This window comes from Chlorella variabilis (genome assembly GCF_000147415.1).
Source record: "Chlorella variabilis unplaced genomic scaffold CHLNCscaffold_13, whole genome shotgun sequence".
Classification (NCBI taxonomy): domain Eukaryota; kingdom Viridiplantae; phylum Chlorophyta; class Trebouxiophyceae; order Chlorellales; family Chlorellaceae; genus Chlorella; species Chlorella variabilis.
In genome coordinates this window covers 476,234-497,503 of record NW_005435075.1, presented here as the reverse complement: position 1 = coordinate 497,503, position 21,270 = coordinate 476,234, and the positions used below count along the sequence as shown (strand labels likewise).

General features: G+C 66.0%; 5 protein-coding genes across 5 annotated transcripts; 4 read left to right on the top strand and 1 right to left on the bottom strand.

Moving 5' to 3' along the window:
* The first annotated feature begins 2,534 nt into the window (after positions 1–2,534).
* CHLNCDRAFT_31596 (hypothetical protein) lies at positions 2,535–6,089 on the top strand. The gene is made up of 12 exons (XM_005846684.1): positions 2,535–2,662; positions 2,745–2,806; positions 3,001–3,179; positions 3,422–3,492; positions 3,708–3,795; positions 4,025–4,114; positions 4,270–4,388; positions 4,613–4,755; positions 4,944–5,044; positions 5,236–5,387; positions 5,582–5,650; positions 5,904–6,089. The coding sequence occupies exons 1-12, from the start codon at positions 2,582–2,584 to the stop codon at positions 5,997–5,999; spliced, it is 1,251 nt and encodes a 416-aa protein (XP_005846746.1). The 5' UTR covers positions 2,535–2,581; the 3' UTR covers positions 6,000–6,089.
* A 428-nt stretch (positions 6,090–6,517) lies between these two features.
* CHLNCDRAFT_135199 (hypothetical protein) lies at positions 6,518–7,350 on the top strand (the record flags this gene model as incomplete). Its single annotated transcript, XM_005846683.1, has 4 exons — positions 6,518–6,592; positions 6,752–6,854; positions 6,990–7,057; positions 7,324–7,350. 4 exons carry the CDS (start codon positions 6,518–6,520, stop codon positions 7,348–7,350), a joined length of 273 nt encoding a protein of 90 aa, XP_005846745.1.
* A 1,311-nt stretch (positions 7,351–8,661) lies between these two features.
* On the bottom strand, positions 8,662–11,116 carry CHLNCDRAFT_52958 (hypothetical protein; the record flags this gene model as incomplete). Its single annotated transcript, XM_005846538.1, has 6 exons — positions 8,662–9,146; positions 9,255–9,519; positions 9,651–9,720; positions 9,875–9,955; positions 10,124–10,332; positions 10,502–11,116. The coding sequence occupies 6 exons, from the start codon at positions 11,114–11,116 to the stop codon at positions 8,662–8,664; spliced, it is 1,725 nt and encodes a 574-aa protein (XP_005846600.1).
* A 280-nt stretch (positions 11,117–11,396) lies between these two features.
* On the top strand, positions 11,397–13,401 carry CHLNCDRAFT_58148 (expressed protein). The gene is made up of 6 exons (XM_005846682.1): positions 11,397–11,437; positions 11,577–11,755; positions 11,965–12,163; positions 12,345–12,456; positions 12,621–12,672; positions 12,799–13,401. Exons 2-6 carry the CDS (start codon positions 11,638–11,640, stop codon positions 13,011–13,013), a joined length of 696 nt encoding a protein of 231 aa, XP_005846744.1. The 5' UTR covers positions 11,397–11,437; positions 11,577–11,637; the 3' UTR covers positions 13,014–13,401.
* A 2,295-nt stretch (positions 13,402–15,696) lies between these two features.
* CHLNCDRAFT_35907 (hypothetical protein) lies at positions 15,697–20,928 on the top strand (the record flags this gene model as incomplete). The annotated part of the gene is made up of 15 exons (XM_005846681.1): positions 15,697–15,977; positions 16,251–16,448; positions 16,635–16,724; positions 16,875–16,972; positions 17,161–17,269; positions 17,454–17,571; positions 18,046–18,156; positions 18,282–18,421; positions 18,611–18,694; positions 18,823–18,915; positions 19,063–19,209; positions 19,709–19,901; positions 20,137–20,279; positions 20,480–20,641; positions 20,806–20,928. The coding sequence occupies exons 1-15, from the start codon at positions 15,774–15,776 to the stop codon at positions 20,926–20,928; spliced, it is 2,013 nt and encodes a 670-aa protein (XP_005846743.1). The 5' UTR covers positions 15,697–15,773.
* Between the last annotated feature and the right edge of the window lie 342 nt (positions 20,929–21,270).

The window sequence follows — 21,270 nt, the reverse complement described above, 5'->3', positions numbered from 1 at the left end:
CAGCAAAGATGGCTATCTGGATCGACGTTTGCACACATGCGGAGTGTCTCGGGATGACAAAGAAGCGCAAGCGGGGCGGGGAGGGAGTGGTCCAGGCGTGGACGATTGAAGTTGCTGCGGAATGGCTGGCGGCAGGGCTCCTGCAAGCGAGCCGAGGAGATTCCATGATTCGCTGCAATAAGTTCGACCTGGCTATCAACCTGCAAGGCATTTCTATGCAGCTCCTGGCGTGTACACTGCAGACAGTGGGGGACCAGCAGGGTGCTCTGCGCTACGAGATTGCCCGTGAAGGAGCCCAGGCAGCCCCAGCCGGCCAGCCGACGGCATGCAGCGCCGGGCGGGGTGCGGCGGCGGATGTTGCAACAGAGCTGGAGGTATGTGGCGCTGCCCCTGTTCTAATGCAAATGGAAATCCTGTCCTACACCAAACAGGTTACCATGCCATTGTGGCAGCCCCCTGCCAAATTTTCTGCCTGCCAACACCACTATGCTGCAGGCCCAGCTCGAGGATGCGGGGCGACGGTGCCTGTCACTGCAGCAGCAGCATACTGTTGCCGTCGCAAACAGCGCTGTCGGGCGCACGAGATTGGCGTCAGGCCTGCTGACAGGTGAGGGACAGGTAGTGGCTGAAACCTAGGTAGCAGGCAGTGGCGGGGCACAGGCACGCCAGCTGGTTGGTTGCCCTGCCTGGCAAGCCAGGCCAGCCTACACAGCCCAGCCTGGCCCGAATGTGAGCTGACGTGTGCTCTGCTGCGCTCATTGCAATGATGTGCAGCCCCGAATCTGGCTATTGAGGCTCAAAAGGCCGAGATAGAGCGACAAGAGCTGAAGCTTCGCCTGCACAGGCTACGAAAGCAGCGTCAACACTGCGCCCCTGCAACAGATATCCCTGGGGACAGGCAGCAGCAAGCCCAGGAGCAAGCGCCGCCACAGGATGCCGCCGACTCCGCTCAGCAGCCTCAGGACGCTGAAGAGTGCGCAGCAACAGCGGCTGCAACAGCTCGCATGCAGCTGTGGCATCAGGCGTGCCAGCGGGAGCTACGGAAACTAGAGTGAGTGCGACGAGCCCACTGGTGTCTCTCTGGCTGTCAGCTGGCCCATGGCCATTGTCACAGTACAGCGCATTGGGAGGCACGGGCAGCTTGCCGCCGCACCCTGCTAATGACCCACACATGTGGCTGTGCCGTGCCGCCCGCTCTGCTGCAGGCAGCGGCAGTGCCAGCTCGCGCACCTACATGTCAGGCTGGCGAGCAGCTGGCAGGTGCTGCAGACTTTGCGCCTGTGGCGTCGCAAGGCCATCAAGAGGGAGCTGCTGGCGACCAAGGGCAGGATCAAGGGCTGGAAGAAAGTTGATGACCTGGCGCACTGCCAGCCTGAGGAGCTGTGGGAGTGGCAGATGGCAGTGGCTACCTTTTTACAGGTTGTCCAGCAAGCGCTGGAGCTTTATTACCTGTGCTGCTGCCCTGCCAAGGTGCGCCGCCAGGGCCTGCGGCTGAGAGGAGCCTCGGTCTCCCATCCAGACCAGGATGCAGCAGCAGCAGCAGCAGCAGCAAAAGCATCCGTGGCGGCACCACAGATGCAGCGGCAGTGGGTGCCTGCCCAAGTAGCCACGGAGCCAGGGGCAGATGGTATTGAGGTTCGCCTCCCAACCCAAGGAGCAACCGAGGATGGGCAGCGGGAGCAGCAGCAGAAGGAGGAGGCACAGAAGCAGCACTTGGATGCAGATGAGCAGTGGGAGCAGCAGGCATGGCAGGATCTGGGCCTGGTGGAGCAAATGCGGCAGCTAGAGGAGGCACTGGCAGCCACCGACCCAGCGCAGCTGGATGAGGCAGTGCGGGAGGAAATGAGGGAGCTGCTGGCCCAGCTGGATGCGCTGGCAGAGGTATTCCATGGGCAGATGGCGGCTGGTGGGACGGGTAGGGCTCACGAGGAGCCCCAGCAGCAGGCGAGTGCGGCCGCCGCGGGCACTAGCATACTTGCCAGCACCGTGGGCTTCCGCCTGCTCAAGCTGGCGGGGTGGCGCGAAGGGGCTGGTTGCGGCGCGCAGGAGCAGGGCATCACTGAGCCTGTTCGGCCGGCAGACCAGCAGGGCCGACGAGGACTGGGGTTCGCCGCTGCCGAGCTGCCAACGAAGACCAAGACCATGGGCAAGGGCAAGGCCCAAAGGCGAAGCACAAGGTACAGCCAGCATTGAAGACCCAACATGCAGCGCAGCACTGAATTTAGAGTATCATTCCTCAATTGTCCGAATCAGTATTCACAAACAGTTTTTCACCGCTGTGTTCTACAGATGTGTGCATCTGCTGTGTATCATAACCGCGACTTTTTGTTGCTGATTGTTGTATCATTTTGATGGCATGTTTTATCATGCAACGCGATCAAGCAGCCAGCAAGAGATCAAGCAGCCAGCAGAGATCTGTCGTTGCCCGCCCTGGCCCGCCACGCTGCGCCCGCGCTGTCCACTGGTCATCTGCAATCAAGTGGGCGTTGTGATCTCCTAGCTTTTCATGCACTATCTCTGCCCCGTTTGCCTGAAGCTGTTAGCACAGCAGCAGTAGGGAATGGCGTAGAGGCTGAGGCCGATGAGCGGGAAGGTGGCTGGCAAGAAAAAAGCTGGAACGGAGCTGACTGCTTTGAATAAGAAGAAGTTGAAGAGCGTCGATGTGAGTCTGGGCGGCCCCTGATCAGTTGCGGCACCCATGAGGGTGTGGGCTGGAGAGGCAAACAACGCTGCCCGCCCTGCAGGAGATCCTGGGCAAGGTCAAATGGCTGGCGGAGCGCGTCAAGGGGGAGCCGGAAGTGCAGAAGTGGGTTGCCGTCGGCGGGGCAGCGGCGGCTGCTGGCGCCCCTGCTTGGCAATTCGCGACGTGCTCACCCCTTGTGGCATTGCGTGGACTGCTCTCCTTGCTGGCTCGCAAAGGGTGCCGCCTGCTGCATGGCATGGCCAGCGCTCACTGCAAAGAGCAGCCCCGACCCTCCCCCACTGAGCGCCCTGCCGCAGGACGCTCGCCGAGCTGAACCTGCCGCACGCATGCCGCGAGGTGGTCGACAAGGATGCGGGCGCTGTGCTGGATGAGATAGAGACGGCCATCCTGTTTGTGGCGGCCTCTGTGCTGCGGGGAGAGGGCTTCACCTACACGCTGCCCAGCCGCTCCAAGGCCAACCAGCTGTATGTGCCAGGTGGGTTTCGAGGGAGGGTGGGGTTGGCGTGCAGGCCTGTGAATGGAGGAATGCATTCCCGTTGGGGGGAAGGGGTGGCACCGTTGCTTGTGGCACCTGCTGGCTGGCGGCAGCCCAGTCACCAGCACTTGGGTTGGCGGCGAGCACGCAGGCAGGCAGAGCCCGTCCCCTCGTGCCCAGCCAGCCCTCCATTCCTCTGCCCGTTCTGCGCCCCTGTCCCACACCTCGTCCTCCCCCCGCAGAGCTGGACCGAATAGTGCTGAAGGACTCGCAGTCACACCGTGCCTTTGCTAACACATCCACCTGCCGCAAGGTGGGGGCAGGGGCTCCACGGGGGTGTGGCATGTCATCGGGTGGCGCATCAGCTGCTGCCGAGCAGATTCTGGCTGTGGGGCGGGCCAGGGGTCCCGCTGCGGCCCACCCAGCCGCTGCCGCTGCTCGCACGCTGCTGATGCCCTGGGTCTGTTCTGTACAGCGTAGCCTGCGCCCTGCCAAAGCGGTGTTTTTTACGCGCCGCCGTGCCTGCAGGCGGTCATCACCACCCGCATCCTGCAGCTGGTGCACGAGCTGTGCACCAAGCGGATACACGTCACCAAGCGTGACCTCTTCTACACAGGTGGGCTGGGGCCAGCTGGTGGGTTAGTGGTGCGCATGGCAAGGCGGAGCCGGCCCAGCGCCAGCTAGCGCAAGGACGAGGCAGCAAGGGTGGCAGCTGGTGGCAGCGAGGCAGGCGGCTGGCTGGGCCGCCACAGCCGCACGCAGCGCCACCACCGCCGCCGCCATGGCGCCGCCTTCTACCAGCAGGCCCTACTGCTGCTGCTCCTTCCCTGCCTCCCTCCCTCCAGATGTGAAGCTGTTTGAGGACCAGTCCAACTCAGATGCCATCCTGGATGACTTGGCGTGCATGCTGGGCTGCACGCGCTCCAGCCTACATGGTGGGCGGGCCGGGCGGCGGCACGGGCGGCATGCATGCTGGGTCCGGGGCTGCCGGCACGCCTGCCGCATGCCTGCATAGTGTATACATGCTGCCGAGCCGCCCACGCCTGACGATCTCCCACCCTGGCCCTCCCCCTGCACGCGCGTTCCGCAGTGGTGGCGTCGGAGAAGGGTGTGGTGGTGGGGCGGCTGACGTTCCGGGAGGATGGGGACCCCATAGACTGCCGCCGCATGGGCGTGGGCGGCAAGGCCATCCCGCCAAACATAGACAAGGTGCGCCGCCACCATCATGCCTCCCCATCATCTGCCCCCTTACTGCGCTCCCCTGGCCGATCCTTCCCCCAGCCCTGATCGTCTCGTCAGTAAGCCAGCCGACGCATGCACATGCTCGCGCCCGCCCTGGCCTCCTCCAGGCCGCCCTCTCCCCTCTTTTCCGATCTATTCTCCCTCCCCCCTCCCTCCCTCCCGCCCTCCTTCTTTCCTCCTCTCCTCCCCAGGTGGACGCCATCACCAGCGACGCGATGTTCATCCTGCTGGTGGAGAAGGATGCGGCGTTCATGCGCCTGGCGGAGGACCGCTTCTACAACACATACCCCTGCATCATCATCACAGCAAAGGGCCAGCCAGACGTAGCCACGAGGTGAGGGGCGCCTGCAGGGCGGCTGAGCGGGTGGGGCGGGTGCCGGGGGACAGGCTGAGGGAGCAGCTCGCCGCGTGGTGGGGCAGATGTTTGCGGTGGGCCTGGCCGGGCCAGGCCGGGGCTGCCGACTCGTGGCCCGCTGGCTCCGCCCAGTCACGCTGCCTGCGACTGCCTGCGCCCGCCCGCAGGCTGTTCCTGCGCAAGCTGAAGCAGGTGCTGCGCATCCCGGTGCTGGCGCTGGTGGACAGCGACCCATACGGGCTGAAGATCCTGTCGGTTTACATGAAGGGTGAGGTTGGTGTTGTGGTCAACACGTCGCCCTTCCTGGCGGGGCGACGAGGCGGTCGCTGCAGCACGCGACCGGTGGCGCGTGCGCTGCGGGCGCCTGGCCCTACCATATCCGCCGCTGCCCGGAGCCGAGCTTTCTCGCCGAGCTTTCTTGCTTCCCTCCCTCCCCGCTTTCTTCCCTGCCGCCCGCAGGCTCCATGAACATGTCCTACGACTCCTCCAACCTCACCACCCCAGACATCAAGTGGCTGGGCGTGCGCCCCTCCGACCTGGACCGCTTCTCCATCCCGCAGCAGTGCCGCCTGCCCATGACGGATGAGGACATCAAGACGGGGAAGAAGCTGGTGAGCAGCTGGCTTTTGCCTGGCGTAGAAGCGCATGTTTGTGCGCGCGAGTCTGGCGCGGGATGTGGGGGAGGGAGGGGGGCGTGGCTGTGAGCGAGGCATGCTCTCCCCGAGCCTTCCTGGGGTCCCATGCCGGGCCGCCGCGGGCTGTGACGCGGCATGTGCGCTGGCGCGCTGGCGCGCTGGGGCTGCAGCTGGAGGAGGACTTTGTGAAGGCCAACCCGGAGTGGGTCAAGGAGCTGGAGATCATGGTCACCACCAAGGTGGGGCTGGGGCAGGGGTGGGCAGCGCTGGCGCAGGTTCTCAAGGAGCGCTTGGCTGGGGAGTGCGGCGTGGGCAGGCGCGAGTGCGTGCGGGAGAGGAGGGAGGGCAGGCGGGCCGTGGGGCGGCGACGGACTGCAGCGCGTGCTGGAAGCGCAGGCTGGCGCCCACCGGCAGACGCGGCGAGCATCCCGGCTTTCTGCTCCATGGAAGTGCCCCTTCACCACCGCCGCCGCCGCCGCCCCCCTTTTGCAGGTCAAGGCGGAGATTCAGGCGCTCAGCAGCTTTGGCTTCCAGTATCTGAGCCAGCAATACCTGCCGCTCAAGCTGCAGGAGGGGGACTGGATCTGAGGAGGCAGCCTGGGGCCAGTGTGCCCGGCGCTGGCAGGCACAACTGCGACATCGTCCCGTCCCGACGCATGTGACTCCTCGCCAAGCGCCCGTGCTGGGGCAGCTCTGAGGGCCTGGGCGGCGCCCAGGACTTGCAAACACCAGGTTTTGAGTGTCCAGAGTCTGTCACCCTCCGTGGTCTAGCGAGTGTCGGTGGGACGTGCACCGGTTTCGGGTAGCACAGGGCCCCCGAGACCCCTGTCGCCTCACACCCAGCTCTATGTTGGTTATCAGGCCCAAGAACACGTGCGGGAGCGGCGACCAGGCGTGGATTCAACCAACACCGACAAATCGTGACGGGAGGATGTCGGTGGAAAGGCCGGATGGTGATCTAGGCTCTGTCCGCCCATCCGCGCCAGAATACTGTCCCTCTCTGCCTTCGCACACCCTGCACCTCGCGGGCCTTCCCCTCCCGCACGTCCTGCAGCCCCTGCTAGCACCTCCACAACACTCTCCCACCCCCGATCAGCCCAGCCTCGATGTGCTGCCCTGTGGTGGTCAGAGCCAGTCCCAAGGACGATGAGAAAACGGTGACGGCGGAGGACGTGCAGCAGGTGGGCACCAGCGCTTGGCCTCCCGCCGCCTGGGTTCAACTTGCCCGCAGCGCGGGCTGCCGGCCCGCAGGCGCCCTGCACCGGCCCAGCATCGCTACTGGCGGGGTTTGGAGCGGCGGGCGCGCCTGACATCCGCCCTCGCCCGGGTTACCCTCGCAGGTCCACGCTGCACTCGAGCGCTGCATCCAGCGCGGCCTGAACAAGCTGGAGGCTGTGCAGCTGCTGGCCCGCCTGGGCGTGGCCCCCAAGTTCTCGCTGCTGGGTGAGCGCGCTGCCAGGGCTCCCCGCCGGCCGCGCGTTTCCCGCCGTTGCGTCCCGACGGCCTTATCCGGCGCCCGCTGGCCCCATCAGCCACCATCGCCCGCCTCTCACGCCCCGTGATCGCGCCCTGGTGCAGTGTGGGACCGCTTGGAGGCCGAGAACAAGGAGTTTTTTGCGGCCTACAACACCCAGCTGGCAGCCACGGTGAGCGGCGGGAATCGCGCTCAGCGCCGCTGCACGCGCACCTTGCACCCGCCGCTGCGATTTACCCAGCCTGCTGTGGTGCTTGCGGGGCGAAGCAGCAGGGTGGTGCTGTGGGGCATGAGGGAACCACAGCAGGCCGGGGCTCACGGGTGGCCTGCTTGTTGTTGGAGGGCTGGCACATGGCCCTTCTGTCTGCGGGAGTGTCCCGGCTTCACTTTTTGCCCTGGGCCTGATCGCCGCTGCGCCCCACCCTCCCTCCCATGCAGGCGGAGCTGGAGCGCTGCCACCTCTGACCGCCCCCGGCCGCTTCACCCGTCCTCACCCAACCACGCCCACCTGACCCCGGCACTGCTCTCGGCCTGACCCAGCTGTGCTGCCAACTGTCTTCCTGTCCTTTCCAGTGATCTGACGCGCCACCCTGGGCCGCCTCGGCGGCGCAGGGTGCGCCCTACACGCGATGACTTCCCTTGCGTCCCTGACCTCGCACATGCACCACACCCGCATGCACATCACATCGTCTTTCGTCCCGCCGCCGCCTGCCGTGGCCGAGCCGCACAGCTCGCCAGCCACCGCGGTGGCGCACACCCGTCTGATTGATCCTCCTTGAACGAACCACCGACTGCGCTTGTCTACCGCGCTTTCGTCGCTGTTGCTCGAGGCCCGAGCCACCTTCCCAGCCCCCCTTTCGACATTCTTTTTACCGCCCGCCACCCCCCGCCCCGCCCCACCCTCCGCCGCTCCCTCCCCGCCCCACCCATCTTCCACCCAGGCACCCCACCCCTCCACCCCCACGCACACCAGTTTTGAGCGCCCTGCAGTAGCCCACCGCACTGCAGGAAAACGTTTCTTTCGTCTTCTTTACATAACCAAGCCGCCTTTCCATTCTCTGCACTCCCGCCAAGCCCCACCAGGGTACCGGTGCGGCCAGAGAGCCCACGCTCTCCCGCCATAATGCCGCGCCCCACTCATCTGCCTGCTCACCCCCCGGGCCAGCCCGCCGGCTGCTGCGCCCCACCCAGCACCCCTGTACAACAGTCCCAACACGCCTGTTAACGCATGCCCTGCCACCATGCCTACTACTAACCAGCCTGCTGCCGTTTCGATGCTTCGATGATACCCACCCACCCCCGCTGATACGACCGTGCCCCCTTTGCCTTCCTTCACTGTTTCACTTGCCCTCCTGCCTGTTACGAGCTCGATCCCCACTGCTGCTGACACCTGTTCGACCTGTTTGCCACCACGCCGTTTTGACGCGCCCCCTCCCTTTTTTTCTGTCTTACCCCCTTTGAGCTGTCCCCGTTTGAGCTGTCCCCGTTTGAGCTGTCTACAACACGCTACAGCTGCTCCTCCCCCCCTTGCGAGCCTTTCCCTCTGATGAGCGTCTGCCTTCCCTTTGTATCGCCCTTGCCTGGCCTGTATACTGCCTGCCGCCATGCCTGGCACCATTGTCCGCCGAGGACATCCATGCTTTCCAATAATTGATGCCTCGGCATCGCAGTCTGATTGAATTATAGCCAGATGAACTGTAATGCACTGGCTGTCCCTCACCGTTGGCAGGTGCAGGCGCTCAAGGAGGAGGCAGTCGAGAGGGGCCTGGCCAGGTGTCACTGTGCTGCCGCCGCGGCGGTGGCCAGCAGCAGCCGGTTCTCGCCGCTCACCTCTGATGGCACGTACTTGACCAGGCTGGCCTCAAAGCCCTGGCGGCGCAGCCAGCGCAGGCGTGCCGCGTCGATGAGCCGCTTGCAGCGCCGCCCCACCGCAATCTTCTGCTCGCGGGTCAGTGCACGCTGCGGCCGCCAGTCATCGCCCGCGGCCGCCGCGCATGCTGCTGCCGCCGCTTCTGCCGCCGCTCCTGCTGCTGGCGTGCCCTCGGCTGCTGCTGCTGCTGCACCCAGCGCAGTAGGGGAGGGCGGCGCGCTTGCCCCGTCCCGGCCCCGTTTGTGCCTTGCCTGCGACTGTGTCGCCGCGCTGCTGCCGGGCTGCTGCTCCCCGTCGGAGTGGTGCTGCTGCTCTGCCGTCCCCTCATCTGCCTCCTCGCAGTCGCTGCCGCCAAAACCGGCGGGAGCCTCGTGGCCACACAGCGCCCAGCCTGCACCAGGAGCGGCAGGCTCACATGATTGGTTGCTGGGGTTGCTGGCGGCCCACAGCAGCCCTTGCACCACCCCCAGACCGCATTCCGGCCCCAGCGCACACCCACCTGTCATCCAAACAATGACCTCAAACTCCTGAGGGCTGAACCCCAGCTGCAGCATCACATCCTGCGCCACAAAGTGCCGCCAGCTGCAGCGGTGGTGGCAGCAGGTGGCCACCGCCAGGCCCCGCACCCCGCCCTGCGGCTGCCCCTCCCGCCCTGCCTGCCTCTGCCGCTCCCGCGCGCAGCTGCGCAGCGTGAAGTCCGTGGCTGCGCCGCACAGGTGCTTGCCCAGCGCCACCCACGGCCCGTTGCTGTCCAGGCCGGGAACCTGCGGGAGGAGGGCGCAGGGAGGCAGGACGGCAAGGTCATGGCTGGGAAGGAGAGTGGTTCGAGCCTCCAGCAATTGGCAGCTGGCGGCCGTCCAGCTATGAAAACATTTAAAACAAAGGCAGTCCTCACCCTCACCTTGCCGACATCAAAGTCCTTGATGTCGCACCGCAGCCGCTGCATGTCCAGGTGCCGCATGCTCCTGGAGCACACGCACAAGCGCACGACACATGTCACACACAGGTGCAACCCCGCACCGCAGCTCAAGGCGCGTCGACCGCCGTGGCCCTGGAGCAGGCAGCAGGCAGCGGGCAACAGGTGGCAGAGGTCGCACGAACCCCCATTCCCAAACCAACCTGTCTGCCTTCTCCTTGAACCCCCGCACATCCATCATCACCACCTTGCGTGCCTCCGGGCAGCACAGGCTCAGCATGTGGCTGCGGCAGAGGGACAGGCGGCAGGGGTGCCGGCGCGCTGGGCACCAGGCCTCAGCCTGGGCGAGCCTGGGCGCGAAGCTCGGGTGGCCGTGCAGCCGGCTGTGCCGTGAGTCGGTCCCAGGCCAGCCAGCCGGCGCCTGGGCCCCCTGGCCTTCTCCCGCCGCTCACCTCAAGTACCCCTTGCCGGCGCCGTACTCGACATAGGCAACCCCAGCGGCCCCAGCCAGCAGCCCCCGCTGCTTCATGTTGCCCACGATGGACGCCTGCTGCTGCGCGTGCTTGAGGGAGAAGGGGCGGTTGCAGGTCGCCGACTCTGGGGCCAGAAAGGGCTCCGCCTCGGGCGGCAGAGCCAGCGACAGCGGCTCGGCCTCGCACACCTGCTTGCGGCGGCGCAGGGGGGGCCGGCGTGGAGGGGTGAGGCCGGGCGGGGACGAAAGAGGGCGGGCAGCTCAAGCCCGGCTGGGTCAATATGCCTGCAGGCAGGCAGGCAGGCAGGCATGCAGCCCCATGATGGTCGCCGCGGGCTGGCTGCCGGGCACGCCTCACCTGCTCGCAGGCCGTCTCGACGCGCTGCAGCAGCTGCATGAAGCGCTGCTCGCCCATGGCCGCCGCATATGCGGCCTGCACGAGGGAAGCGCCCTGCGCGGGGCGCTGCCGCCGCTGCCGCTTCCTGATACTGCTGCCGTCAGTGGCCCCCGCATCCGCAGCTGCATCGGCGCCGCTGGTGTGCTGCGTAAGCTGCGCCGGAGCTGGCAGCGGCTGCAGGCCTGCCGGCCATTCCACCTCGAGGCCCGGCCCGGCATTGATGTCCTCTGCGAAGCAGGGCTGCTCCTGCTGCGCCAACCTCTGCAGGTAACCCGGGCACTTGTTCTTGTGCCTCTCCAGCTCGCTTTCCAGCACCGTGTGGCCGCCTTTGGGGTCCCAGGGGCAGGGCACACGCTTGGGCCCGACCCCCTCTCCCTCATACAAGTGGTTGCCGCAGTATGCTTTCCCCGGAACGGCATCGAACTTGCAGTGGCGTCGCTTTTTCTCCAGGAAGAAGTGGCACTTGCCGGGCATCGGCTGCTCCGCTGCCGGCAAAGCTGCTTGTGCCTGCAGGGCAGCCGCCTGCTGTGGCGGGGGCGGTGCCGCTGTCGCCGCCGCCTGCTGCGCCGCGGCCATGGCGCTGGTGGCCCGTCTGCTGCAGCTCCTGGGAGTTCCTGCTGTTGCGAATCCTGGGGTCAGGGAGCTGGCAGCTGGAAGGGTTGCTCGGCAGACGATGCCAAAGTGCATGCCCGGTGGGGGACTTTGCACTAAAGCAACCCGGACGGCAACTTGGGTTACAAATCAATCGCCAGGGCCGCCAATGCGTCTCTTCTGGGGGAGGCGTGCTGTACGTCTTCTGTACACATGCCCCTGGAGTGCCAAGCAGCCAAGGCACCGAAAACTGCTGCAGTGAGCAACAGCCCAAGCGAAGCCGAATCGCTAGACGAGTGAGACCAGGCGAGTTGTGGACTGCAGCAGACCTGATCGATGAGCTCGGGCCTTCAGGCGGCAACTGCAAGCCTGTGTTGTGTAGGCTCAGCAAACTCAGGTCAGGTCCTTCTCATTGCTCCCGCCATCTGCTTTGCCACCCCCGCAGGCCGACGCCGCCCCGCCCGCAGGCCCGCCTTCGCACACTCGGAACCCGCAGCTCCCAAGCCATGGGCTGTTCTTGTGGCCAGTGCATCGCGGGGATATTGTCCCCGCGCATGATGCTGCGCTTGGAGCGCACTGCAGCCAGCTCATCGGAGATGGTGCTCGACTCAATGAACTTTAAAGGTGCGCCTCCTGCTGGCGTTGCCGCTGCTGAGGTCTTGCCGCGCACGCAACGGCCTGCCGTGGGGCCCAGCATTCAAGGCAGCCTCGCCTGCTCGCCCCTCCCGCCTCTCGGAGGGCGGCGACTTGGCGACTGTCATCCTACACATCATCCTCCCCGCGAATAAGACCTCATTCGCGTGTTTCCTGGCGTCTGCTGCTTGCTTTTGCAGACGACAAGCCGGTGCACGACCCCGAGATCTATCTGTTCGACTACGTCCCGCCGGAGCTGCGGGTGGAGGTGGCGCGCGCGTTCTGTGTCGGCTTCGCCAACTGCATGGCCGCCGCCGCCTACCTGGCCAAGCAGCGCCAGCTGCCCAAGCCGCGCCTGCTGGCCCAGATGATCAGCATCGTGCCCGGCCTTGACAAGAGGTGGGGCGTGGGTCGGCTCGTCGCCTTTGGGGAGCAGCGCTGTGGGATGCCCGTTGGGCAGCGCTGCCCCACCAACAGGCACTTCACCTCTGCCCTGCCTTGCCTGCTCTCCTCCTACCTGCTTCATCTGCACCCTGCTGCCTGCCGCCCTGCTCGCTCGTGCCGCCCCTGCTGTGTGCAGCGCCTCCAAGTTCTACCTGGAGAAACAGGGCATGCCGGAGTATGCGCTGGATGCAGTGATGGCGCGGGTGGAGGAGGAGCATGAGGGCCAGGGCGACGGCTCCTTTGTGCAGGTGGGTCCAACTTGGACTGACCCCTCGCTGCTCCTGGCACGGCGGGGGGTCAGTCCAAGCCCCACGGCATGCTCCGTCCTTAGCGAGCAGTGCCGCTTCCCTGCCTCCACACGACCGGCACTGCGCCTTCCCGTCGCCGCCTGCCTCCCTGTCTGGCTGTGCAGGACGAGGCCAACGCCAAGGCTCTGGAGGCGCTGCCTGCCTGCAGAAACGATGGTGAGCTGCCGGTTGCCCACGCCTGGCCTTTGCCTGCCGACTGAGCTATCTGCATGCCCTGTCGCACGCCTGCTTCCCATCTCGCTTCTTCCGCCCTCCTTGCCCCTGCCCCTGCTCGCTCCACAGACCAGTTCCAGCTGCTGCGGCAGCAGCTGTTTGCCAACAGCGACTTCTGGCCCTGCGGCCCCTATGGATTTGATGACGACGAGCAGGCGGGCTTGGGCGGCGAGCAGGGGACGGCCGCAGACGATGGGTGGGTGTATTACGACAACAGCAACTGGAAGCCACCGGCAGCTGCGGCGGCAGCGCCGGCGGCGCCGGCCGGGGTGGACAGGAAGTGAGCGGGCGCACGGCCGCGCCCAGCCGCCCGTGGCCTGCCTGCCACCCATTTTTGCCTGGCCACTTGGCACACACGCTGGCTGTTGTTCTCCTGTACCTGCCCAATGCCAGCTGGCGCCACGTCATGATACCATGAGGCGCCTGCTACTCCCTCCTGTCAAAACTCTTTCCTTTGCCCCTGTCTCCTCAGCTGTACCACCGCCTGTGACCCCCAGCTGACGCCTGCCGGCATGTCGGCACCTGCTGCCGCGTGTCCAATGCGACTGGCACCGCAGCGGCAGGGCAGCAGCCGCAGGCTTGCCAATACAACCGCCCTTGCTTTTCACCGCCTCTTTTCTGCCAAAATCGAGCTTGCACTTGCAATTGTTGTTTGTAATGTGATGGATATGGAATTTAGGTACAGGCAGGGATAACATATGAGGGAGAATAGGCTGCACATGGTTGAAAGCAGGTTCCATACATGATTGAAAATGGCACAGGCAAAATTCAAGCAGAGGTTGCAAATTGGAATACATTGATGGCTGGCCACAGTTGTTGCGGCTCAACCTGTTGAAACATGCTACTTGCACTTGTTCATGCACTAGCGCAGGATCGGCTGGTTCTCATCGCCGCTGGTGCGGGAAGCCGCTGGCGCATGCGCCCCGCGGTATGCCCCCTGCTTGGGCCTCACATCCTCAGCGGTCTGAGCCAGGCCCCCACCTTGGCGCTGGCGCCCCGCCCACCGCGCACCTCCCTGCTCCTGCTGCCTGCCTGCTGCGCCGCCACGGGTGAGGCGCAGGCTGTGCAGTACCTGCCGCCAGTGGCCCAGCAGCGCTGGCGCCTGTGGCAGGCGCCGGCGGCCGCTGCTGCTGCTGCCGCTCTCGACACAAGAGATGCCGTGTGCTGCAGGGATGCTGAACCCATCATCGGACTGAGGAGGCAGCAGGGCCTGCTGCGAGCCAAAGGCGTGCAGCGATGACTGCTCTGCCCCCTCCAGTTGGCTGGAATCGACGCCTGCTGCCTGGGCTTGAGCCGGCTCCGGGCGCAAGCGCGAGGCCGCCGTGCTGCTCGCATCGCTGCCGCCGACCCGGCCCTCCTCCATCTGCTGCACACCACGAACGAAGGCCACAAAGCTCTCCGAGGGCTGCGCCGGCAGTTTTGCAGACGTAGAAGAGGCGCGGCACTCCCGGAGCCCATCCTGCCAGCCACCGCCAGCGTCACCCGATGCCTCAGCTGCTCCCAAGACTGCCAGCTCGATCAGCACTGATCCATTCACGCCCTGCACAGCAGGGCTTGCAGCTGCACCAGTGGCTGGTGATCTGCTCTCTGGCTTGTCCGCCCATAGGCTGCTCCCGCAGCAGGGGCTGCCCGCCGCGCTGCCCATGCTGCCACCAGAGCCCAGCTGCACCAGCTGGCTGCTTGCGCTGTGCACTACGGAGGAAGGGGAAGATGCTGGCCTGGCAGGGGCAGCAGCAGGGCAGGTTCCGACAGCAGGCGCAGCAGCGGCTGCTGCTGCGGGAGACACCCGTGTCCCGATGGCTGCAGCGGCAGCAGCGGTGGCGGCCTCCGCGGCTGCCTGAGCGCGCGCTGCAAGCTGCATGCCGTGCAGCGGCACCAGCTGGGTGGCTGCCGCCCCGCTGCCTGCCCGGGTCTGGAACACAGGGCCCAGCTTGAAGGCCTCCTGCGCTGGCGGCGCTGGGCGCCACGTGTGCGCTGCCCCTGCAAGAGCAGGAGCAGGGCAGAGGCAGGTCTTAAGGAGGGGCAGATGCGCCGGCTGAGAACAGGGGGTCCAGATCAGCCAGAACCGGGGAAGCGCGGCGATGGCACACCTGGAGCAGTCGTGGCCGCGTCTTGCTGCGGGCTCCAGCCCGCCAGGCCGAGCGGGAGCGCCAGGCCATCAGCAGGGCCCATCACCGCGGGGCCGCCCTTGACCCTCAGGGCACGTGTGATCTGACCTATCGTCTCCAAATGCTCCTGCTGCTCGCGAGCCACGCGCTCCCGCTCGCGGCGGCGCTGCGCGGGCGTCACCATGCGCCAGTGCTGCCCCGCCGCAAACGCCCGGCACACGTCGGCGGGGGCGGTGCCGCCCAGGCCGCCGCCGCGTGCTGGTGAAGGCGGGGGCAGGGGCTGCTCGGCCTCCAGGGCCGCGAGGGCCTCGTCCATGCTGCGCGGCGGCTGGAAGGCCCTTAAACTCCCCGCAGCCAAGGGCAGCTTGCTGGGCGAGGGCGGCGGCGGCGGCAGTGTGGGCCCGCGGAGGTTGCGGAGGCGACCAGGCTGCCAGTGATCGTTTGCCTCATCCCCAGCATCCTGCAAGCGCCGAAAAGGGGGGAGGGCTGTTGAGGCAGGTTTGCGCTTCCGGGTGCCCGCCAGTCAAGACTGCATTGGGCGGCGCAACCAATGCATGGGCTGATGCTGTGCGGCCAGCCCGGCGCACCGCGTCAATGCTGCCGAGGCACCCCAGCACGGCGCCCCAGCGGCGGAGCATAGGGGGCCGAAACGCTAACTGCGCAGTGCCTTGACTGCCGGCGGTCCACGCCCACCGCACAGTGTGGCGCTGTCCGTGACTCAGATCAGAGCACTGACGATCACCTGCGACGGCCGCCAAGAGGCACAGGGCGTCGCATGCATTGCTCGCGAGTTTCCAATTGCGCCACTTTGCTGTCACAAGCCCAAAGCGGCGTGGGAAACCCGATCCCTCCCTCGGCTCGCAAGCTGCCGGTGGTGCTTGCGGAATACAAGGGCTGAGCAGCCGGCCGCCCTACACCCCCCGACACTCCTTCAGCATGCAGGCCGCCAGCAGCTTCCTGGGCTGCACCAGCGGCCTGGCGGCCCGCCAGCCATGCCAGCCCTCTAGCTCCACGCGCGGGGGCCTCACGGTCACCTGCGTGGCAACCCCCAGCCGTCCCCCGGCCTCTAACAAGGCCAAGCGCTCCAAGGTGGAGATCATCAAGGAGAAGAGCGACTTCCTGAGGCACCCGCTGATGCAGGTGCGCAGGGGCGGGGGCGGATGATGTCAGCGGCACGTGGGAGGCGGCGGCAGCAGCCCGCGGCGGCGACAGCGACTGCCGCCAGTTTGCGCGACCTGGCGGCATGCGGTAACACCGGCAGGCAGAGTCACCGTGCAGCCGAGGCTGGGCCTGGCCTCGCCACCTTCCGCCAGCTGCGCCACGCTTTGTGCCCCCTGCCTCGCCCACTCTATTGCCCGACGTGGAGTTCCACATCACCCTGTCCTGCCCCCCGCCCCCGCCGCCCCGGAGCAGGAGCTGGTCACCGATGCGCCCAGCATCGCGGAGGACGCGGTGCAGCTGATGAAGTTCCACGGCAGCTACATGCAGGACAACCGCGAGCAGCGCACGTTTGGGGCGGGCAAGTCTTACCAGTTCATGATGCGCACGCGCCAGCCCTCGGGCCTGGTCACCAACCAGCTCTACCTGGTCATGGACGAGCTGGCAGACCTGGTGGGTTGGGCCGGCAGCCCAGAGCCAGCCTGGGGTGCTGGCAGGCAGCCGGGGGTGCGGCAAGGCAGCACCAGGGACGGCGGGGGCCTGCCTATGCTGCGCAGCCTGGCAAGCAGCGCGACTGCCTGTCTCGTCCTCCGTCTTGCTGATTCGTCTTCCCCGGCCCGTGCTCGTCCCGCCCCGCAGTACGGCAACGGCTCGCTGCGCCTCACCACCCGCCAGACCTTCCAGCTGCACGGCGTGCTCAAGCAGAACCTGAAGACTGTGTTTAGCACGGTGCGTGTTTAGCACAGCAGGCGGCAAAGCAAGCAGCAAGCAGCAGCACTGGGTTGGTGGAGCAGATGGACAGCTGCCCAGCAAACACGTCAGTGCACCTGCTTTCTTCACGCTGAGCTGTGATCCTGCTGTGCCCCTGCTGTGCGCCAGGTCATCAAGAACATGGGCAGCACGCTGGGCGCCTGTGGCGACGTCAACCGCAACGTCATGGCGCCGCCCGCACCCTACAAGAGCCGCCCAGAGTACCAGTGAGCTGAGCTGCGCAGCGTGGGATACATGTATGCGGGGAGGGTTATGGCCCGTGACTGCAGCCGCGTCGGGCGCCAGGGAGACTGATAGAAGGCCTTTGCCTCACAAACCTGGGAGTGTGCTCGCCTGCCTGGCCCGCATGTTCTCGAACGCGTGCCCTGCGTCCGTACTGCCCCATGTACTGCAGGTACGCCGAGCAGTACGCCAATGACGTGGCAGACCTGCTGGCGCCGCAGTCGGGCGCCTACTACGATGTCTGGCTGGATGGGGAGAAGTTCTTCGCACACACCATGGAGGTGCGCTGCTGCTGGGTGGCAGCGGTGGCCGACTTATCTCGCGGCTTCCTGCTGTTTTCCGGCGGCGACAATGAGCAGTTGCTCGCCCTGAGTTGTGTGCCGCGGCATCCATCGGCAGCAGCAGCAGCAGCAAATCGCAGCTTCAAATTATCTCCACCCCCCCTCTCCCGCTGCCTGCGAGCAGAACCCCAAGGTGACCGCAGACCGCGCCTTCAACGGGTTTGGCACCAACTTTGACGGCAACCCGGAGCCCATCTACGGCCAGCTCTTCCTGCCCCGCAAGTTCAAGGTCGCCGTCACGGGTGCGCGCTCCCAGCTGTGCCCCCGCGGGCAGCGAACCGGTGGCATTCATGGTTATGCCGCACCCGCCGCCGTGGTGCCTCGGCAGGATGCATGGACGTGAAATGTGACCCTGCACCTGGCATGGACGCAGTGCTACTGCTGCCACTGCTCCCACTGCTGCCGTCGCTGCCGCTGCCCGCCCCACCCACCGCTGCCCGGCCCCTGATGCTCTGGTATTATACTGCGTTATCTTTCCGCCAGCCCGGGCTCCGCCTCGTGCGGCCTGCGCGCTGTGGACACACAACACCCCTGAGGCCCGCCTGCACCCTTCCTCATCACGCAAGCTGCCGTTACGGCGCGACATGCATGCCGCACACACACGCTGCATCGCTCGTCCATGCTACTTGCTCCGCGTCCTATCCATCATAGCCTCACCCCCCGTCCTCCCCTTCCTGCTCCTCCCCACCACCACCACAACCACCACAACCCTGCAGTGCCTGGCGACAACAGCGTGGACCTGTTTACCAACGACCTGGGGCTGGTGGTGATCACCAACGACAAGGGGGAGCTGGAGGGGTTCAACGTGGTGGCAGGCGGCGGCATGGGTGAGCGAGCCCGCGCCTGGGCCTGCCCCCAGCACAGGCAGCGCATTCGCGCCCTCCCTCTGCAAACAACACCAAGCCCTTGACTCTGCTCCCTCCGCTCCACGCGCCCCACGCCCCCCACGCAGGCCGTTCCCACGGCAAGGCCACCACCTTCCCGCGCCTAGCCGACCCGCTGGGCTTTGTGCCCGTCGACGATGTGTTCCATGTGGTCAAGGCAATAGTGGCGGTGCAGCGCGACTACGGCCGCCGCGACGACCGCAAGCAGGTGCGCAATTGAGGGCCGCAGGGAAAGGCGGCAGGGTGGAGGATGGCGGTACGAAGTTGCTGATGCTGGTGGGCGGGGCAGCATCCGGCCCGTGTGGGCTGTTGCTGCGGCTTGCGAGGTGCCGGCTGCTGCTGCAAGATTGGCATGGCATCGATGAGGCGCAAAATACCTGCTGTGCTGGTACTGCAGGCCCGCCTGAAGTACCTGATTTCGGAGTGGGGTGTGGAGAAGTTCCGCAGCGTGGTGGAGCAGTACTACGGCAAGAAGCTGCAGGTACGATGGGCGCGTGGCCTGCTGTGCGATGCAGGCCGTTTTGTGCCCTGCTTTGTGGCCGCGCTGCTTCAGCTGCTGCTTCTGCTGCTGACGCCGCCTCTGCGCCGCCCTGCTCTGTTTTGATGCAGCCCTTCCGCCCGCTGCCCTCATGGGAGTTCAAGGACTACCTGGGCTGGATGGAGCAGGGAGACGGCAAGCTGGCTTACGGCATCTATGTGCAGGTGCGGTCCAGAGGGGAGGAAAGTGCAGCATCCTTTGTGGCCAACGCACTCGGCCTGCTCTCATGTTCGCCACCATGCATCTTTGATTCAGCTGAATGACGCCTGGAAAACAAGCACCCCATCCTCATTCTGTTGGCCTGCCCGCAGAACGGGCGCGTGAAGGGGGAGCCCAAGAAGGCGCTGCGCAACGTGATTGAGCGGTACGAGCTGCCCGTGACCATCACGCCCAACCAGAACCTCATCCTGCGCGACATCAACCCGTCCTGGAAGGACGACATCCTGTCCACCCTCAAGGTGGGCCGCCGGCTGAGGGGCAAACGCCTGCTGGATGGTGGTGGGTGGCTCGGGTTGTGGGTGGGCCGATGTGGGGTGGCCGGATAAACGCTGCAGGAGTCGTAGGTAGCAGCAGAGGTTTGCTGCTGTGGTGGGTGCTACAGGCTGCTGCTGCACTGCATGCTGCTGCACGCCATCCCGGATCTGGCTGTTCTGCTCGGCGTTAGGGCTAGTGATGAGCTTCGTGTTTGTCCGTACCATCCGACTAAATCTCTGACGATCAAAGCACTGGAATCTCGTTAGTCTGAGGCCCCCATGCTGAGCCATTGTTCGCCTGCACCCTGCACCATGCCTTGACGTCTGCCACACACAACCCACCAACCTGCTGTCGCGAAACGACACCGTCTGCGCTGCTGCCGCTGCTGCTACCAATTCTGTCACTCTTCCGTCTGCAACACGCTCCCATCAACCTCCCACTACACACCCACTACCACCATCACCACCACGGCTTCCACCGCAGGCCGGCGGCGTGAAGGACATTCTGGACTGGGACAAAATCGAGGCGCTGTCCATGGCCTGCCCCGCGCTGCCGCTGTGCGGGCTGGCCATCGGCGAGGCGGAGCGCACGCTGCCCGAGATCAACGCCCGCATCCGAGCCCTCATGGACGGACTGGGCTTTGACAAGAGCGAGAAGTTTGTGGTGCGCGCCACCGGTGAGTGGGCTGCCTGGGCGCGTGTTGTGTGATGTGTGCTGATGTGTGTATGTGTCTGGGTTGTGGGCACAGCAGCTGCATGTAGATGAGCTGAGGGTGGAGTCAGGGGCTTTTGCGCTGCCGCTCCTCCTGACGCGCAGCCAGCTGGCTCAGCTGGGCGAGTCGGCGAGCCCAGGCCCCAGTGCTGCCTTGCTCCTCGCTGCGACCAACCTGCACCCCTCACCTTGCCCTGCAGGCTGCCCCAATGGCTGCGCGCGGCCATACATGGCTGAGCTAGGGTTTGTGGGCGACGGCCCCAACTCGTACCAGGTCTGGCTGGGCGGCTCCCTCAACGCCACGCGCCTGGCAGAGCCGTTTGCGGAGCGGGTGAAGGCCAAGGTGCGGCGCGGGGATGGCTTCGGCATGCTGCTGCTGCTCCTGCCCGGCTGCTGGCTGCGGGTGGCTGCTGGCTGCGGCTGGGTGAAGGAAGACTGAAGTGTTATTTTTTCTCTCTTGCTTTTTGCTGTGTTTATTCTGGTGACCGCATCGCTCTGCTCCTCACCATGGCTGCTCGTCCTGGCCCCGCCCCGCCACCACAGGACTTTGAGACCTTCCTGGAGCCGATCTTTGCGATGTTCAAGGCGCAGCGGCGGGGCGGCGAGGAGACGCTGGGCGACTTTGTGGCGCGGGTGGGCTTTGACGCGGTGCGCGAGTACCAGGCAGGCTACATTGCGCCGTCTGCCGCCGACAAGCTGCCCAAGGTAGGTGGCGCTGCGGGTGGCTCCGCCTGGGCAGTGGTTCCTAGGGTGTTGAAGGGGCGCCCTGTTGCCGTTTCGTTGATGCCTGTTTTCGGACTGCTTGCTGTGTGGGGGGCTGGTTGGCTGTGCTGAGCGGCGCCTGGCCGCCTGCGTGCTGCCCCGTCAAGGCCGCCGTGCAGGTGGGCATCGCGGAGGATGTGTATGCGGCGCTGGAGGCGGCGGCGGAGAAGCAGGGGACCACCGCGGCGGCGCTGGCCACAGAGGCCATCCGCAAGCACCTGGGACTCTGAGCATCATGCTGCTGCGGCGTGGTGGCATGGTGCGGCGCCACGCGGGCGGCCATTGAGCCTGTCGCTACTGCACGGCACCCCTCGCTGCCCTTGTGCGCTGATGGATGCCGCGGCCCCCAACTGCCCTGCGCGCCCGCATCTAGCGCACGTGAAGTGAGCCAGCGATTCAGGCCCCTCTGCACATCTTGCCACTGAGTGAGTTGGCGATTCAAGCCCCGTCTGTGCGGCTTGCCCTGTCTTTTTCCAACGAATCCGCAACGCATGACCCTCGCGAATGCCTGCCTCGGTTTTTTCCTGCTGCGATGGCCTTCAGCGCTCGTCCAGGTTTTGGTCGCCTTGTTG

Excerpts from the sequence above, each read along its gene's own strand:
- CHLNCDRAFT_31596 (XM_005846684.1), top strand. The coding sequence starts at position 2,582 with ATGAGCGGGAAGGTGGCTGGCAAGAAAAAAGCTGGAACGGAGCTGACT. Across the intron at positions 2,807-3,000 it reads GGGGAGCCGGAAGTGCAGAA|GACGCTCGCCGAGCTGAACC; the intron begins GTGGGTTGCCGT and ends GCCCTGCCGCAG. Across the intron at positions 5,045-5,235 it reads CCTGTCGGTTTACATGAAGG|GCTCCATGAACATGTCCTAC; the intron begins GTGAGGTTGGTG and ends TGCCGCCCGCAG.
- CHLNCDRAFT_58148 (XM_005846682.1), top strand. The coding sequence starts at position 11,638 with ATGGGCTGTTCTTGTGGCCAGTGCATCGCGGGGATATTGTCCCCGCGC. Across the intron at positions 12,164-12,344 it reads GTGCCCGGCCTTGACAAGAG|CGCCTCCAAGTTCTACCTGG; the intron begins GTGGGGCGTGGG and ends TGCTGTGTGCAG. Across the intron at positions 12,673-12,798 it reads GCCTGCCTGCAGAAACGATG|ACCAGTTCCAGCTGCTGCGG; the intron begins GTGAGCTGCCGG and ends CTCGCTCCACAG.